General features: G+C 40.6%; 1 protein-coding gene across 7 annotated transcripts in view; it reads right to left on the bottom strand.

Annotated features, from left to right (window-relative positions):
* anks1ab (ankyrin repeat and sterile alpha motif domain containing 1Ab) overlaps positions 1–18,953 on the bottom strand; it is a 41,839-nt gene that overhangs the window by 18,295 nt on the left and 4,591 nt on the right. For 6 of the 7 annotated variants that reach the window (XM_027279010.1, XM_019272641.2, XM_010742300.3 and 3 more), the window contains 2 exons: positions 9,552–9,624; positions 2,584–2,699 (listed from right to left, as the gene is read on the bottom strand). In XM_027279010.1, the coding sequence (XP_027134811.1) occupies positions 2,584–2,699; positions 9,552–9,624 (189 nt within the window). Of the gene's footprint in view, positions 1–2,583; positions 2,700–3,389; positions 4,585–9,551; positions 9,625–18,953 lie in introns of those variants that run through there. The other variant, XM_027279012.1, reaches the window with a different exon arrangement.

Raw genomic sequence — 18,953 nt, 5'->3', positions numbered from 1 at the left:
CTTGTTTGCAACCTCCACATCCTTGTAAATATCCATGGGTAATTTGCCTTGTGAAGCTAATGATTTATCTCCTTGATGCATCAAGTCCAGCAGACACATCTGTCTGACTAATGACCCATAGTCCTCATCACATTATATCCCGGAAATCTTGATCATCATGGTATCTTCAGACGCAATAAGACACGAGGGTTGTTTTTGTCTTCTTTTTAATTGCTGCTCGATATCTGCACTGCACACTAGTGTTGGGTTTCTGTGATGCGTTTAATACTTGGCTAGCTATTTCTTTAACATCTTTGGTTATGTAGACCTTTTTCACAGCAGCCGTTTTGACATGAAATAGTAGATAAACACAGGTGTTACTAATGATGCTAGATAAGGTTCCAGTCCATTCCGGTCAAACAGAGTCAGGGTGCTGCTGTGGCGCAGGTTAGCTCACTGGAAAGTCTCCACTGCACTAAATGGTGCAGAAGATTAATTAGTATCATTGGAAACACCTGCGTTGACCCTCCCATTGCACGTCAAAATGGCTGCTGTGAAAAAAGGACTATTGTGGCAACGTTGCAAATCACTTGGTCGACGGATTCATGCCAATGTTGGATTTACAACATTTTTGCATCAATTTAATTAAGTGCTTTTATTTGTCAGGTGTTATTAGTGGGAAACTAGCATTCCAACTGTATTTATAAACCATTAATTAATTAAAGTTCAAGAGAATAATACTATATCATTATCGCAATATAAATAAATGACAAATATCATAATAAAGGATTTTATCCATATTAAAGCCCAAGTGACATTTGAGTCTTTTTCCGGAGTCAATATTTGGATATTAGTTTGTGTAAGAAAACATATTTTTGACGAGCATCCTCATCATAGGGTGTCCAGGTAGTCTTGCGGTTACATACCATTTATTATGTAAGCAACATCATCGATTCATTTCTAGCCTGTGGTCTTTGCTTCATCGATCTCCTTTCATTTCCTCTCACATCTGTCGACTCCCCAAATAAAAAAGGCATAAAACACGCCCAAAATAATATAAAAAAAACCTTTAAGTGACTCTTTTTTTCAAAAATGTAAAATGAAACATGTCACTGCTCTCTGATGGACAGAGTATGTGTGTTTTCCTATTTTTCTGCAATGTCTTCTTACTGTCCAACATGTACTTAACATAACACCAATATATCTGCGATAAGATAACATCTGCTGATATATCAGCCTAGACGACTTATCGATGTAGCTGTAATCCATATCAAACATCCCCACTGTATTCCATTTACAATGACTATATATCATGACTGCACATACAACTGCTTTACGCTTATTGTGATCTGAGCTTTAAGCTCAAATATGCACAGCACCTCATAGTAGGAGTCAACGCACGTTTGTGAGGACTCCTGTTATGTTGTGATGTCATGCCTTACCAGTAAGAAAAACAGATCAGAGAGCAGCAGCAGTGCTAAACTGGAACACTGCATGAATACTACCACTTCCCTTCTGAGCTTACCAGTCTCACTTAACTGAGCTCAGCTGTGACAAACTGATGTAACATATAGCCTATAGTGCTAATGCAGCTCTGTGGTCTGAGAAATGTCCGTGTTTACCCTTTGGGCCTAGTTATTTGCAGCGTACAGCCGTGTTACTCAGAGAAACATGAGGAAGGGATTGAAAACGTTTTCTACAACCATTGCCATCAGATGCAATATCAAGTTTCCTTACAATGTTCTTTAAAGGAAACACAATAAAGCTTTTAGTCAGATCGTGGACGTGCTTCGAGCTGCTGTTCAATGAATTTATCAATATCTAATCTGGCAAAGGCGATTAAAAAATGAAAAACACTCAAACCCAAAATGTGTCGATGCTTTCCAGAAATACTGATCGTGTTAGTGACATTTGATTATTTACTTACTAGTGAAATAATACATTTGCACCCAGAACATGCAAACATGTTATAATTTAATTTGTATATAAATACCATATATCGTGTACTGTGTATAGATACAGCATTAGGGCATGCTGCTGCAGTGTGATCATACATTGTGCAGTTATCATAAGGCCAACAAGCAGAGTGTAATGGGTAGAGAGTCAGTGAGATTTGGAGAGCAAAGTGTTTTAAGAATAAACTATAGTGTGTTCAGATTGAGGATTGTTTGTCAGGATTCATCAACACAGGGGTCAAGTCCAGTGACTGTAAATTAGAAGATTCAATACAGAGGGGGAGGAGGTTGCTCCAGAATTGTACAGTAAATAAGATAGCATGATTGGTAAGGCTGAGAAAAAGTTAATGGGTTTTGGCTGTCATTTGTCTTGCCATTGGTGACAGGCCATATTCCGTAAAGAGATTCAGTGTCAGGCCATAAATCTCAGCAGGGTCATGCATTGCACAGAGGTGAAGAGGGCTTAGGAAGAAGGGAAGGAAGAGAAAGGGGTGCAGGGGTTAGTGGGAATAGAACTACTGAGAGACAAGCAGAAGGCGAGAGAGCAGAGTGGTGACATGAAAAGACAAATGCAGCTTGGTTGACACAGGAAGAGACAGTGATGTAAAGTGGAACGGACCCCTGAGATGACGTGCTTCAGGTGACTCACCATGAATCGTAGGTCGTCGAAGCCATTGAGCAGGAACTTGCTCTCGTACTGCGGCAGCCCCACGTGCTCCAGCCATTCTCCCACCGGCTGGTCCAGGGCTTTACCACAGGCCCCATCTGCCGAGAGAGGGAAGCGCTTCAGCAGTGAGAAGCCGTTCAGCCGGTAGCAGCGGCACTCAGAGGACGACACATGGCATTGCCACATCATTCTCGGCCAGCAGAGGCAGAGCCGAGTGCAGCAGCACCAGGCAGGGTGAGGGGGAGACAGGGTCCAGGCCGGGGGTGAGGGGCTCCCAAGGTAAAGGCGGGGGCCCAGCTAACTCAAACACAGAAGGAGGGTAGGAGGTGCTGCAAGGCCCAGCTCAAGCCCTGCAGGGGACTGACTATGCTAATATACACCCACTGGTGTTAGTGTGACTGACTGGAAATGTCAGGCGAGGGTGGAGGTAGTGCAGGGAAGAAAGCCCATCTGAAGCTTGGTATCGTTAGTTATGTTGGACTGAGCCACTATGGCATCTTCCAACAAACAGGGTTCACTAAACATTCCTTTAGTGAGCAGATGAGCGAGTGTAAAAGCAAGTGCCTAGCTAGTCCAAGAACATAACAATACTGAACACTACACGTCAAGAGACTAAATAATTGTCAGGCTGAGGCAAAATGGAAATATTCATCACTAAATCAAACATTTTCATACATCACACATTATTTACTTTGCTAAAACTATCCCCAGAAATAACTCCATCACGGTGTAACACAGAAATATTCAGTTCCCCCAAAAATAAATTTGTCAGGGTTTTCACCACATACTTGTAAAGCTCTGGCTGAGTCCCATGGCTTCATTGGTCAACCTCTTTGAGAGCTAGGACACGGCTCATACAATGAAGGTAGCAGCATTCTAAAGTACTGTTGAGGTACTCGTGTTATTTTTTTTAATTTTCTTTTTTTTTTTTTTTGATCAAGGAATACACATTTGCTTAAATGATATATATATATTTTTTTGTCCTTACTCCAAAGCCACAAGGAGTACGGTCAGGTAGACATATTGTAAATCCTGCATCAAAAAAAAAAAAAGAAATGTTGGCTTAGGATTTCCACAGTGTGCTGATTCCAAACTCCTCAATTCATAATCAAATCCAAGTATAGACTCCTTGATAAAGCTCCAGGTAAGCTGTCTGCCAGTGGAAAAAGGCTCAGTGTCCTTGGTGGTGCCAGTGTTCCCTGTGCTGCCCAGCATTCACACTCTTTCAGCAGGCTGCTGGCTGCGAGGCTCCGCCGGAGAACGTGCCTCTCATCTCTCTCAAAGCGGTAAATCCAGGTTGAGATCCCACGGATGGCAGGTGAGTCTTTTTGACTCTGAAGCGAGGATCACTGCAGGACCACAGTGCAGGTTAAGCTAGCTCCTTCCTGGTAGGCAGGCAGGCAGGCGCACCCCCCTCACTCTTACCCCAAGCCCACCTGGTTCTTCTCCTCGCTGGGTACAGCTAGCAGCCTCTATGCTCAGGGCAGAGGTTTGCTGCATCCCCTGCCTGTCTGAGACATGCAGGAAGCGCAGATGCAGTCACAGCAGCTGCTCCTGACACACACACACACACACACACACACACACACACACACGCTAACCCCTCACTGCTCACAGGGCATAACGTCCTGACGCCGGGCTACTTCTTCTACACAGGAGATCACAGATCAGCCTCAGCCTCAGCCACTGCTGCTGCTGCTGCTGCCACGTCCTTCCAACATCCACGACAGGCAAACAGACTCAGTGATCATCCCCCCTTCTTATCCGAGCAAATCCCTCAAGCTCTTCTTTCCAACTCTCTCTCTCCCCCCCACCTCCTCGTTCTCGTCTCTCTCTGCTTTCTTTCTCTTGCTCTCGATCTCATAGCCCCATTCCCACACTGTGTGATCGCACTGCAGGGCTGCCGTATGCTGCCTGATGAAGTGGGGTGCTGCTCCACGTAACCACCTCTCTCTCTCTCTCTCTCTCTCTCTCTCTCCCTCTCTCTCCCTCACTCTCCCACTATATCAATTCCCCTCCCTCTGCCTCTCGCTCTCTCTCTCCCTTCCTGGCTTGCACTCTCCCTCACTCTCTGTCTCGCTCGCTGCCTCTCAAACACACAGACAGATGCAAACACACACACTTTCTCTCTCTCTCTCTCTCTCTCTCTCTCTCGTCTTCATCATCTGTCTCTCTACCTCTTCCCCCTTTCTGTCTCTCCCCCCCTTTTCCTTTCTTACACAAACGCACACACACTCGCTCTTCTCTGTCCGTCTGTCTCCCTCTAACCTTACCCCACCTCTCTCTCTCTCTCTCTCTCTCTCGCTCTCTCTTTCCCCGCTGCACTGATTAGAATTGCACAGAGCCACTCTGATCTTGCCAGTGCAAAAAGGACACCACCATCAGAGGCAAGGAACAAGCACCGAGCGCCTCAAATCACAGTCCTTTCTGCAAAGAATGACTAGAATGTAAAAGGATGACAGAGAGTCGATGCTTTTCATCTGCAGGAGCAATGCCCTTTCTTTTTTTTTTAAGGCTAACATGGTATATTGAAACAAAGAGCCTCCTCAAGCTTCTGCTTATTAGCAGATGGCTTTAATTCATTTACATCTTACTTTGATGATAGGACAAGGGGGGGCAGCATTGATTCAAGTCAGCAGAAGTCTCTAATGCACTCGTACAGGAGAGGGAGAATGGGAGACACGCTTCCAAGTCCTGTCTCTTATCCATCTCTCCCGGTCATACGGCATGACAGAAAAGAGGCAAATTCCATTATGTACTTCCAGATGCTGCTGTCACATCATCCACTCTTACTGCACAACAGAGGCTACTTACAGGAAAAAAAGCCCAGATAAACAACTGAGATGATATTAAATTTAGATATATTTGGAGTTACACAAAGCGCCACTGCAACAGTCTACGCAGAGAGTGGTAGACTTTAGCACCCCACCACCTATGTAGGGTTTCTCACTGCGTCCATCATTGGCGTTATCTGGGTACGGCTGCAGGCAGAACGTAATTATGCAGGCTTTCAAGCTGCTCGCAATCACCTCACACATTCCCAGATGGGTAGTCAGCCAGTCAGGAAGGCAGTCAGGGCGAGGGGGGAAGCGGTGCCAACAGAGGGAGGCAAAGTGAAGGGCTATTGATTGAACCTCCTCCGTAATTGGCCGCCTGTACCCCTGTTGCTCTAGCGTTAACGATCAGGTAAAAGGCCGAGTCTGGTCTCCGTGACCCGTCAGTTATCCCCGAGAACTAATGCTCATCATTCATTATCGGGAAGAGAAGCCGCTGTCAGATTTGCTCTGACCGAGGAGGAAAAATGATGGAAGGAGGAAGGGAGAGAGAGAGATAGAGAGAGAGAGAAAATGAACAGGAGACAGATAAGAGAGGAAAAGAGCTAATAAAGGAGGAGGCGATGAAACATATGGCCAAGATAAGATGGTAATAGGAAGTAAGAAGGATTGAAGTGGACTAATTATGATTCACTATGAGATCCCACACCTCCCTCCTCCTTCTTTACTCTTTTCCTCTTGAGCCTCACACCAAAGTCAACTCTTACGCCGCAATATCCAGACAAAGACTGTTAAAAATACCAGCCACCCCATCCAATTACTTCCATTCATTTGGGACAGCAACACCTCCCACAGTAGTAGGACCTAATTACTGACTGACAGAGTATCCAATGCTACTCTGTGGGGGGGAAGTGGGTCACTGTCTTATCCCCTGTTAAACAGGGCAAGCTGTCAAATCTATCCAAGTGTATTTCTGTCACAGAAAGGTTTGCTCGGTCTAGACTTGGTTCTAAGGAGCGCCCAGAAAGACCTGTTTACAGTAGAGAAGGTAGAGGTTGTGCCTAGATAAAGCTGTGCCTCTTTATCAGAGCAGGAGAAAAGCACTAGCTCCTTGTCAACACACCCAAGCACTGGAGAAAATGAGCCGCAAAGCTGAATTAATTCAGGGAAAACTGAAGGCGGACTCTTTTTCCCTTTGAACGTCACAGTGTGCCTGTACACAAACCGAAGGCACACACATGCCTCCCGTGTGCTGTAAGGCAAGCTCTCTCTCTTTTTAAGCTCATTTACTCTGTGCTCTCTTGGCACACAATCGGGGCACTCGTGATGGGCACACAACACAAACAACCTCATCCTTGAGCATGCAGGATGGGACAAAATTGCAGGGTTTGTTTCCGTAGCCACACGAATATCTGATGCTCAGAAATCTGCTTCCTGAAGATAAACAGGCCAGCACCTGATATGAGAGAGACAATAGATGAGGAAAAGGTGGATGGAATTAAAAAACCTACAAGAACAGGGATAGTGGATGAGGTTTTCCTCGTTCTATCACAGTGAAAAGATATAGGTGGAATGAATGAGTAACCATTTAGTGCAGTCCCCCTTATCGCCTTCTCTTCTCCCCTCCTTCTCCTGGTGATGAATCTGAAGGGTACCTGTTTGTTCCCTTTCATTGCATCATGGAAAAAGACCTCTTTACTAAGTGACATTCAAAAACGGCAACAAAATCATCCTTGCAACCTCCAGAACTACTTGTGCACAATCTCCGATTCAAATCGGAGCAGCAACTGCATGACTCAGCTGAATCTGGGACAGAATACTGTTCTTCTAACAAGGCCTATAAATAGCACACACACCTATACGTGTAGAAGAAAGAAAGAAACAAACAACATATTTCCTCTTATGTAATGTGGAATGAGCTTGGATCTTAATTGTTAGGATAGCAATTATTGTAAGGACACGTGTGTGCAGGAAGTCAAGTTGTAATTAAAATCATAAATTCACGTTGCGATGGAGAGCAGCTTGAGGCCTTCATCTCCTTTAGGCCCAGAACAAGCGTTTTCATAAGAATCGCGTGATGGTTAAAGACACCCTGAAAGAAACTGATATAGGATGAAGATGATGAAGGTGGTTATTGGGGTCATTGTTGGTGAACTGGTTAAATTGTTATTTCATATTTATTTTACTTTTTATTTTATCTGCAATTTGAATTATTTATTTACTTCCCTTTTTTATAAACACATTTTCATATTTTAACTGTTTCTAATGTCATACAACTCAATTTCCCCCCAAAATTTGGACACTGTAAAATATAAATTAAAAACAGAATGCATCAAATTCAATTTTATTTATATAGTGCCAGATCATAACAAAGGTTATCTCATCACACTTTCCATATTCAGCAGGTGTAGACTGTATTCTTTGTAATATCATTTACAGAAACCCAACAATTATCACCATGAGCAAGCACTTGGTGACAGTGGCAATTAAAAACTTCCTTTTTTCTTTTTTTTTGAAGATATCATTTGGCCTTTTTGAGCTTTATTTTGACAGACCCAGCTTGAAGAGTGACAGGAATGTGGGGAGAGAGAGATAGGGAATGACATGCATCAAAGGGCCGCATGTCGGATTCGAACCCTGAGTCGCTGCAGCAAGGACTGAGCCTTTGAACATGGGGCGGATGCTCTACCAACTGAGCTAAACGACATACATATCTTGTCTTTGTACTGTATTTTTATCGAATATTGGTGGAATATAAATTGTGAATGGTTGCATTGTGCTTTCATTTATGTTTTACACAGCGTCTTTTTTGGAATTGGTGTTGTATAAATAAATTGGAGGATATACTAAAAGAAATCAACCTTCTTCACATCCCTAATCAAAAGTTTCCCTTCTTGATGAGTAAAAATAAAATGAAACATGAAATATGAAAGAAGAGATTTGGTTAAATTAGTGGTGGCACTGGTCACACTGGCACATGACGGGTTGTAGCAGTAAATCTCTTAAAGGTCCAGTGTGTAAAATTTGGGGCTTCTATTTTCAGAATAAGGCAGACATGGAAATTGATATTCATAAATGTTTTCATATGTATAAATCACCTGCAAATAAGAATATTTTTTCTTTTATATCTACAGTGGGAGTGGGTCCTCTTCCATGGAGGCCGGCATGTTCAAACATCATGTTTCTACAGTAGCCTGGAACAGACAAACTAAATACTGACTCTAGACAGGGCCAAGTGTCAAGTGTTGTTTCTCCTTTACACTAGGTAGGTGAGGGTGATGTGAGGAGATTGCAAAGTAGGAATTACACAACTAAATGCAACTAAATCCAACACACTGGACCTTTAATGTCATTTATTTATAAATTTTCTCCATCCTTTCTTCATCACAACCATTTTTTGCTTCTGTTCTGTCTTTCAGCGTTGGTGGTATTACACCTTGCTGTGGTCAGCAGATTGTTAATCCATGAAACACGCCGCGCATAATAATGACATTTTTTTATCTATGCTGAGACTTTTTAAAAAAGGCAGTCATTTGCAAACCCACAGAAGCAGTTACACAATACTGTATGATGAAACCACCTTATGGCAGAGTATCTAATGGAGGTAGGTTTACCCTGTAACAGCTCGGGAGTGTTATCTAAACAAACTGAGCCGATGCCAGCTGGCTTCTCCCTCTGCACTGCCTGAAGGACACTTGATGAAGCGTGCTATCAATTCAAGCCCTATTGAGGTATACAGTAACTCCAGAAAAAAATATGACAGTGAGAGGAATTCAGAATTAGATTCCCCATAAAGTAGAAACCTTGTATATAAGAAAGAACAACAATGATGTGCCAAACAAATGTCAGCTTCAGTCTCTGTGACTTCCAACAAAACTGTCCTACAGCTCTACTGAAGCTCTTAGAAAAGCTGCTCACATATACTGTATAATCATTTACAGGGTGTAAAAAATTTCCCATCCAGTAACCTCTACGGGACGATCATCAACGTAGCACCAAGGGCAATTAAGATCTTTATAAATGGTTAATGAATAAGACTCACTTAATACCCAAGACCCAGTTGTCATTTTGCATTACCCGACCAATAAATTACACACCACATGGCCATGTCTGAAAAAAAGTCCTTTCTGCTTGAATTAAAATTTCTGTCATCATAGGAACAGAATAAAACATTACCTGAGCTCGGTGTAGGCTGTTTCTTTTTGGACGTTTCAATGCCTGCTCCAATCAAGTTCATGAGCTTCTCAATCTGTGGAAAAGAACAAACAGGAAATATGAAAATAATCGCAGTATCGTCAACTACTACTGAACACTGAGCAGTGTGGTTCCTATGATGAAATTCTTCCTGTACACGAATATTTTCAATTAATTCAAAACCTGCAACTCCAACCCTCCATCATCCAACCATAGCCAAACCAATTACAAAACTAAAGTAGCACTGTGTGAGGAGTTAAGACAGAGAGTTGCTACTGCTGGGAGTATTGGGAAGGAGGCGGCCTGCTTTGCAGTGATGGATTACAAGCAACAGTCCAACGTGAACAGCAATTCAACGACTAACCCACCACTCAGCGAAAACACAGCGGGATGATAAGGTGAATTACAATCTAGAGGCTTTTGAGACTCCAAATTATTGCGGCCTGTAGCCAAGCAGCCAAACGGCAAACAAACTCACCCTACAGAGATTCAGATCTTTTGCTGACTGTTTCTTTGTGAGTGTTTGATTGCCCTCTCAGACCAGTATTATTTAGGCTTCACAGAATAAGGCAACAGGCTTACTGCAAGGTTAAGTGAACACAATGCTGCACGCAGGAGATTACAGAGCAACTCGGAGAAGAGTTGTTTAGGGGCTTAGAGCCAAAACTGTTTATTTAAATAGTCTCCGACTTTCCAGGAGAGCCAAAATACGTTTCCAGGTTGTTTGCCTTTGTTTATTTAGCTGGGTAACTGAACAGTAACTCAAGCTTTGATAAAGTGCTTTGGTGCACGATGCAGGATCTCATCAAATATAAGCAGGACAAGTTATGAACATTGTCAGGTTTTTTAAAAAATGTTTTTATTCAGAGCACAGTTTATTAAATAGTCAGATATTTTAGGCTGTCCTGTCGAGTTAGATGAGAAGAGCAATACCACTCACATATCTGTCCATTAAATATGAAGACACAGCCAGCAGCTCATTAGTTTAGCGCAGACTGGAAACAGAGGGAAACACCCTTCATATCCTGGCAGTCCTGCCTCTGCTGCCTCCCGGGTAATCTAAGTATCGGCAAAGACGTGGATCATCGACGGACCTGAGGAGGGCTGAATGAAGGCTGGGTGCTCAAACAAGCCATCTGTAAGGGCACCCACCTGTCAGTCAAGTCGGCCACACTGTTATTTATGCATAACTTGTGTCCTCCATGTGTGGAAATTAGCTATAGAGACCAAAATGTCGCAGTCTGTTTGCTAGTATGCCAACCATAACAGCTGTTTGATATTGACAGATTTGAGAGTAGCAGCAATCTTCCCATCTGACTTTCATAGGAATAGTTTCTAAAATGTCAAACTATTCCTTTACAAAAAACAAATGGAAACAGAATAAGACAGTCAGTGTAAGATGTGTTGTTATCCTATTGTGTTCCTGTCTCTGTCACCCGTTATTAAACACTCACATTTACAAGGATTGGTTTTGCATTTCATTGATTTCATTCAGCTCGACTGGAAAAGACATTTCATTTAGAAGTGTGGAATACATCCCATATAAATATACACGGTAGTGCATTTATGAGTCATGATATTCCAACTAAAGCAAACAGTCTGGGCCTTATACTGCATATCTGAATAATAATCACTGATAGCTGAGTAAGTGTAAGCAATTTGTCTCCAGAACACCACACTACTTGCTGACACTTCATACTTCAAGGGCAACAGGACCTTATGCACAGAACAAATGCACCGTTCACCCCATTATAAAGAGAATAGACCATACATATTAATAGCATTGAATATAATTTGAATATTGGAGAGAAGAGTATATCTCCAAGTACATGTTTTGACAATTCAAGAAAATGACATAGAAAATGGTGAGGTCACCTCATTTTCTATGAGCAAACTTTTGCAAATCATGCTGGGAACTAAATTTAGAATCATTCGAGTTTGTTCACAATCAGCAATGAAGATTTTTGCCAGTCTGAAAAGCTGATTCTGCTTTCACTAGTGACACCAGAGACACAGTCAGGCTTATTTGATGTAATATTTAGTGTTTGAAAAAGCCTTATGCACTTCGCTAGTGGCATCAACACTGTGGAAAAGCCTTGATTCATTTGGAAGTCAGGCACGTGGGACGCATGGCATATGCCTCCAGCAATACAGACCTCACATTACTCTTTAAATTAACCCAGTTACATTCTATATCATACTGTACACACACACACACACACACACACACACACACACACACACAAAATAAGGACTACATTACATCTAAGCTTAAGTGCACCTCACCTTTAAAACCTGTCACCAAAATGCTGCTTCTAAGGAAACCGGCGTCATCGTAGTTAAAGTGCTCAAATATTACATAACACCATGCAGACTCATCCACTGCATGAATAGATGTTTGGTCCTGAATATATCGTATTTATGTTATTCAAAAGAGACATTTGTTGTCAAATATATATCAACTTTATACTTTACATGAAGGTTTCCATGTGAGCTCAGGTGAATATTTTTAATACTAGTATTTCCATCTCAGCTATACCTGTGTATCTGTGAGCATCGCAGGAGGCTGGACCCAATACCAGCCAACATTGCCACTGCACCACTGTGCCTCCCCATTCATGTTTTTCATGGATGTATAAACAGAACTGGATATACAGCGAGGCGATCCAATGCCCCAGTCACTTTCCTTTTTCAGTATAACTTTATTATAATCCTGACAGCCGTCATGTTACTCATGCTTAATACATTTGTTTGCTATGTCAGAGAGACTTCCCGTCTAGCGTTTTCAGTGCGTTTCTCACCAATGCTTTTATTGTGAAACATTTGCAGGTATGTATTGAGTGGTACAGCAGTCCAACCCTAGTTTAGAAGGAATTTTTCAACCATAAAAATATTAAAGAAATGGTTTGATATTTTAGAAAATATGTAGAAAATAGTAAGATTTGTACCACTCTCATATCGTGGAAATGGAAAAACAAAGTTGCCTGGAGATGGTTAGTTTAGCTTAGCATAAATCCTGCAAACTCAAACCAAGCCTAGCTTTATACTAATCTTGTCATGGTTTTGAGTGTCTTACTTGGTGTTTCCTGCTTCCTTTTGTAATTAATAATAATAATAATAATTTTGTAACTTCCTCCCTTTATTGCATTTCCCAACACTTAAGATACACTTTGTCTCGCTAAGTCATTAAAGTCTCCTTTTTTTTGTTAACCTTCACATCTGCATTTGGGTCTTCTTCTTAAACTAAATGTGACAAAGCTAGGCTGGTTATATCTTTATATATAACAGTGGTATAAATCTTCTTATATAACTCAGAAAGAAAGCTGATAAACACACCAACGGGTATCTTTTATCTTATACTCCCAATTGATATCAACAATGGTAGGCTAAGTGACAGAAGCACCTCTCTGTATAATGTAATACAGTCCAAGAGCACCACAATGAGAGATTGAGTGTACATGGGTTAAGTAATGAGTTGTCCTTATTGGACATGTATTAAAAGAGAAAGGTGCACTTACCCTCACCTGAAAGTCAGCTCTCAATGGAAATATATTTGACACAAAGAGCACTTTACAGATAATGTATCAGAACAGGGTGGAAATAATCAGAAGATCTATTCACACAGAGATGTAATTGATAGCACACGAGGGCTTCATAACCACACTGTGTCATGAAATCAGTGGTGCAACACTGAGTGATAGCACCACATCCTGAAGTGATTTGCAAGTTAATATGCGCTGATCTGCTCCTGAATTCCTGCGCACACTGCAAAAAGGATCCTTTTTATTTCACCTTTTTCATGCTCAAGAAGAAAGATCTGACATAAGGTAAAAATGTTTTTGCTTTTGTTCGATATAAGTTAAATGGTTTTTGTGTTCAGTTCATGTCTTTGGAACTTTCCTTATTCTGCATTGTGTCTACATATTATGACAAATATACATGAACATACAAAGGAAACATATAATACTTTGACACATTTTATGAATTCTAAGATAAATCTAAATAACTGACCAAAGGCAAAGTTTATATTTCTTGGAATGCACCTCCCTTTACACAAGGAGGGGTTAATCCAGCAGTTTTATGTTCTCTGTTTCATCCAGAAGCCTCAAACCAGCTCTTCTAAAGATTTAACATAAGAGATCAAGAGTAGAGCACAAGCCCTTGGTGGTCTGATAATATGACACTAGGTAAAATACAAAAAACTGAGGTTAAGGACTTCAGCAGTGTGATTTAAGTAAGTAAGTAAGTAAGTAAGTAAGTATTTACTAAATATCTTCAGGCAAATTTCCAAGCTGGAAAACCCAAAACACATAAAGTTGGGCCTAACCTAAATTACTACTCATCAATTGCTGCACTTTTTTTTTTCAGGTAATCAAACTAGAACAGATCAGCTGACAGCTGACTCGACTCCGTGTTGCTCTCACATGTTCAAGACTCTGTTTGGTACTTTTAAGTGAGCTCCATACTGGCCCAGAGTCAGACAGTTTTATGCTGAGTCAGTCAGCCTCACCCAATACCTGTCCTCATTATGTGCATCACTGCCCCTGAAATATATACAGTATACGTAAGTGGCGCTGTTCCAAGAGAGAAAAGTTAGAATCTTGAAATAATGAAGTAAGCAAAGAAACTGAATATTCAAATGTAATTAGAATTAATTGGACATTTTCCCAAATGGAGCAAAAAATGCAGGATGAAGACAAAGTTGTTGCATAAATCAGCCAATAGTGATTTTTTTTTTGGACTTGAACCTGTTTTGGATCCATCTTGAGTTACATTGTCATTATTTTTCATCATTTATGTTATGATATTAGCTTTATGTAGATATACTGATGTCAATGTATATGTCATTTGAGAGGTTACAACAATACGTAGTACAAAAATGTTGTAAAAGATACAGACGCATGGCAAATGATAAATCCAAATATATGCAGATGCTTACACGCAGGTGCACTGCATGGTGCAACTAAGCAATTAACATCCAATCTGTGGCCGACAGCGCACATTCGATGAGCATCATGCTCGTGCATTAGTGTAATATGTGAGGAAAAACAGAAGAGCAACTTCCTCAAGTGACTGACAATGTCAATGCAGGACATTATCAGACTGTGTCAGCAGGAACCGTCCACACACGATTACATAGAGAGGAAATTATCGTCAGGCTGCAGTGCATAAACTCCTCATTACAAAGATGAATGCATATGTGAGAGTTCAGTGGCATAAAAACCAACGAGCGCATGCCAAGAAACTGATACAGGCCTGAATGTTTGACCTCTACAGTGAGGGGATCCGGTGGCTCTTTTGTGCTGTAGGGGGCATTTTTCTGGCATGTTTTGGGTCCTCTACGAGGGGACAAGTGGACCCAAGAGAATCACTGCAAATCAATACAAAGCTATTCAGTGTGATCATCCTTATTCCATGATGATGTAATAGTTCTACCCTGATGGGAGCGATCACTTCCAGGATGTAAATGCTTAAGGGGTCACTGAATGGTTTGATGAGTATGAAAATTATGTGAATCCCCTGATCGCTCTAGCCAGTCAGCAAAGCGTATAATGTACTGTTGTCTTTGCTTATAAATGACAAAGGGCACAGAGAACATTAAAATTGTGGAAATGGTGCAAACATAATTAAACTGTATAATAATTGCATGACATTAATCAATTCCAGCAGTCACTATCAACAAAACTGACTTACAGTACTTACAGCCTAAATGCCACCTCTATCATAATTAATCACCGTCAGCTGTAGGCTTTGAAGAACAGAACCATAAAGCAGAGCAATAAATTAGCAAATATAACAGGAGCTTATGTAGAAACCATAGCTACGTCCCAGTTCCACATTAAACACTCATTTCTATACAGCACAATACTCTCTGCATGACTTTATCATTTTGGACTAACTGTATGAGACATAAGCTGTCAATCACACTGCGACTGTGCAACATAACTGCCAATTAAACACAGGGAGAAAGCAAACTGTTTACTCTCTGTTCCTGAAGCTGCCTCGCCAGATTGTCAAGCTGTGAGCGGCTTCTTGATTTCATTTTTGGATTACATTGTGGGACAATAATGATCAACAGATCAATGAAAAAAAAGAAAAAAAAACATTTGTTGTTTGACCATACTTATCTATGCTAACACTTTTCAAACATGGAAAAGACTTTATACATTAAAGGACCAGTGTGTGGGATTTAGTAGCACCTAGAAGTGAAGTTGCAGATTGCAACTGAATACTCTCCCACGCCTCACCATCTTCTTCCAAGCATGTAGGAAAAACTCAGGCTATGAAATTCATATAAATTCATAGAGGTCTTATTTAGACCAGTTGTAGTCTGTCTGTTCTGAGCTACTGTAGAAAAATAGCAGTTCAAAATGGCAGATTGGAAGGAACCCGTCTTACTGTAGACATAAAGGGCTAATTTTTAGACAACGAAAACACAATGATTCATATATTGAGGTTATTATACACTAATGAAAACATACTAATGAATATTGTATTCAAGGCTTTGTGGCATACTACTTAAATTCATGTTGTAGGTGTTTTCAATTGAGTGTAGGATCTTTACAAGCAGGCTAATAAGAGATAATGTGGAATAATCTTAAAGCAACATTGCATTACTTAGTAATGCCAGTATCATGCCAGTACCGGAGCTGGGCAAACAAACAATGTAAGCAGGCTCAGTATTTGTGCTTCGTGTTGTTGGACTTGCTTGATGTTTGGCTCTTTAGTTGTCGAGTTGGTAGTTTTCTATCATTATATAATATAATCATAAAAAATACATGTGTACAGCTGTCCATATTTACCACAGTGGTATTATACTCATTCATTTTAGTGCCCCCAGTTTCACTTTGTACACAATGTTGCTTTAAACAACATGCTTTTGAGCTGGAGAGTACAATATTGTCCACTGAGCCAAAGTCTCCTGCACATAAATGATGGCAATGAGCCCAAAGCAGAACAGATAATGGAAATGATGGCTGGATATGAGAAACAAACTAAAAAGGCTGCATGCCTCACTGGCACTGGTCTGGAAACAGGATTACCGCCTCAGTATCATTGTCAATAAAGACAGATGGGCCAGTAGCTCTACACTATACAAGACCCAGATCACATAATTCTATCCAGCAGCGCTCATAATTTGGATTGATTTATATTTATTTGACAGCTTTGAAACCACACAGCAGAAATAAAGTTACTAAGAATGATAACAGTAAAGTCACGCTGGCCTTCATGGTGAGATTTATTCATTTCTTTGGATAAAATATATATATTTTAAAGCTTTCTGTATTGATTTTTGTCAGCGACATGATAGTAATCACCAGACTGGACCTTCTTATATCAGCTGATGTTTTGTTAACGACTACATGAAAAAAATGTAAATGTAAGATTATAGCAGTATGCCTTTACTTGATTTATGTACATTTTATGATGTACGTTGTCAGGTAGTGCTGGTAGGACTTAATGTCAGGTAGTGTCAGATTATCATAAATTAAATTCATCTGTCACAAAATAAGACATATCAGCTCTATACCAACCTCCGTGGCTGTGAAGTGAAGCCAACGCAAAAACTGCAGCTCCTCAAACGGCCACTTGAGCCTGGCTTCAGAACGAGTCAGTGTCCATAAGCCCTCACAACAAAATGTCTAACTTCACAGCAGAAATAAACAACAAACACAAAGAACTATTTTTGGTACGTTTTGGAGGAAAGTAAGGCTGCCTTGATTATATTTCATCACACATGTATATCTGCTACGCAAAACGGCTTAATTATGATTAGGAAAAGCTGATAGTCATGGTTAAATAATTAAACGCCTACTACTATGAAATGGTACATGAAGCCAAGATAGCAGTGTTAAAGGAAAATGCTTTATACAACCACCTAACCCTGCTTCAATATCTTGTTTGTTTTGTTAAAAAATATAGATATAAAATATAAATGTTATTACAAAACTTGGAAGCCCCCATAGTAGTCTCTTCAAATTAAAATTCCTTGTCAAACGACATCTTTTGAAGAATTCTAGCTCTTGCATGTGTGGAATAACGATGTTAGGCAGCAGGTTGGATGTTGGAAGTGTTACACCTGTTAAGATGTTTTCCAGGCAATGTGGCAGGTGAAACAGGACCGTGCCTCCACACACTCGACCCCCACCAACACCCTCACCGCTACTCTCATATTCATGTACCACATCTGTCTAACCAGATCTTGGGATGTGTTCACTCTGCCGTGACTCTCGATATGAATTATAAAAGCTTACACATACATACATTCCCTCTTTATCAGCTGGATTTACCAACATGAAATGATTTTATACGCTCATTGTCATTGTCAATTCAAATTCATAAATATTAAAAACTAACTTTGGTTTAAAAATCATAATAAGAGTATATCTGCTATCAGAATATCCATTTATAAATCGTTATTTTGGAAAAGGAAAGGTGTATGAACAAATTAAAAAAGATTAGAGTAGACTGAAAATAACAAAATATGGTTATTTTCATTATGTATCCCATTCTACATGTGTTATGTAAATCCACAGCTGTTAGCACCATACAGTATAAGCACACAGACTGTATGCACTTAAAAGCTTGCATGTGCAATGACCTGAGGAATACCACTGGGAAATTTAGAGTACACACACGAATGAAGCCACTCAAGCATCTGTAACATGTGGCTCTGTTAACTTTTGCCTTTTGAGTATTGAACACATGTGGTGACGATGTCAATCATTTTAATCATACATGTCATTTCTAATTATAGCACAGTGTGGAATGTGGGCACTTAAAGCAACATTATGTTGTTTTTATACCTCAAAATAACAGATCCACTCTTATTTTGATGCTGCACATATTTGTAACAGAGCGAACAGTGTCTTTGTCATTCTCATTATGCAGCCTGTATGCCTGTTCTTGCACTATGTAACACACACCGCCAACTACATGACTGATCTTGTTGAAAAAATGCCGCTCTGCCTCATCTCCCTGTAATTTACAGAGTTTATGTCATAGACAGTGTAAAGAAAGGACGGTGCATTTGTGATGTCACCCATAGGTTTTGAAATAGCCGTTGTAAAGCTCAGAGTGTGGCAGTGAAACAATCTTGTCTTCCAGGTAATCTAAAAATGGGCAAAGATGTGGAGCATTGCCACCTGTAACGACACCTACCGGTCAATCAAAGTGACAACTTTAAGCCTTAATATAATTTGAACAGGTGAGTTAAATAGTTTTTTGTACCGGGCTGTAAACATGTTTATTTCTGCGGTGAAATTGGATATTTTAATATGGGGCCTTATGGAAACTGACTTGTTTTCTAGCCAGCCTCAAGTGGCCATTTGGAAGTTGCTGCTTTGTTTAAGGTGACCACTAAGCACCAGGGGAAGCTACATG

Source organism: Larimichthys crocea, chromosome VI (assembly GCF_000972845.2).
Source record: "Larimichthys crocea isolate SSNF chromosome VI, L_crocea_2.0, whole genome shotgun sequence".
NCBI classification, from domain to species: domain Eukaryota; kingdom Metazoa; phylum Chordata; class Actinopteri; family Sciaenidae; genus Larimichthys; species Larimichthys crocea.
Note: the sequence above shows the minus strand (reverse complement) of the source record. Positions and strands in the feature narration are given on the sequence as shown.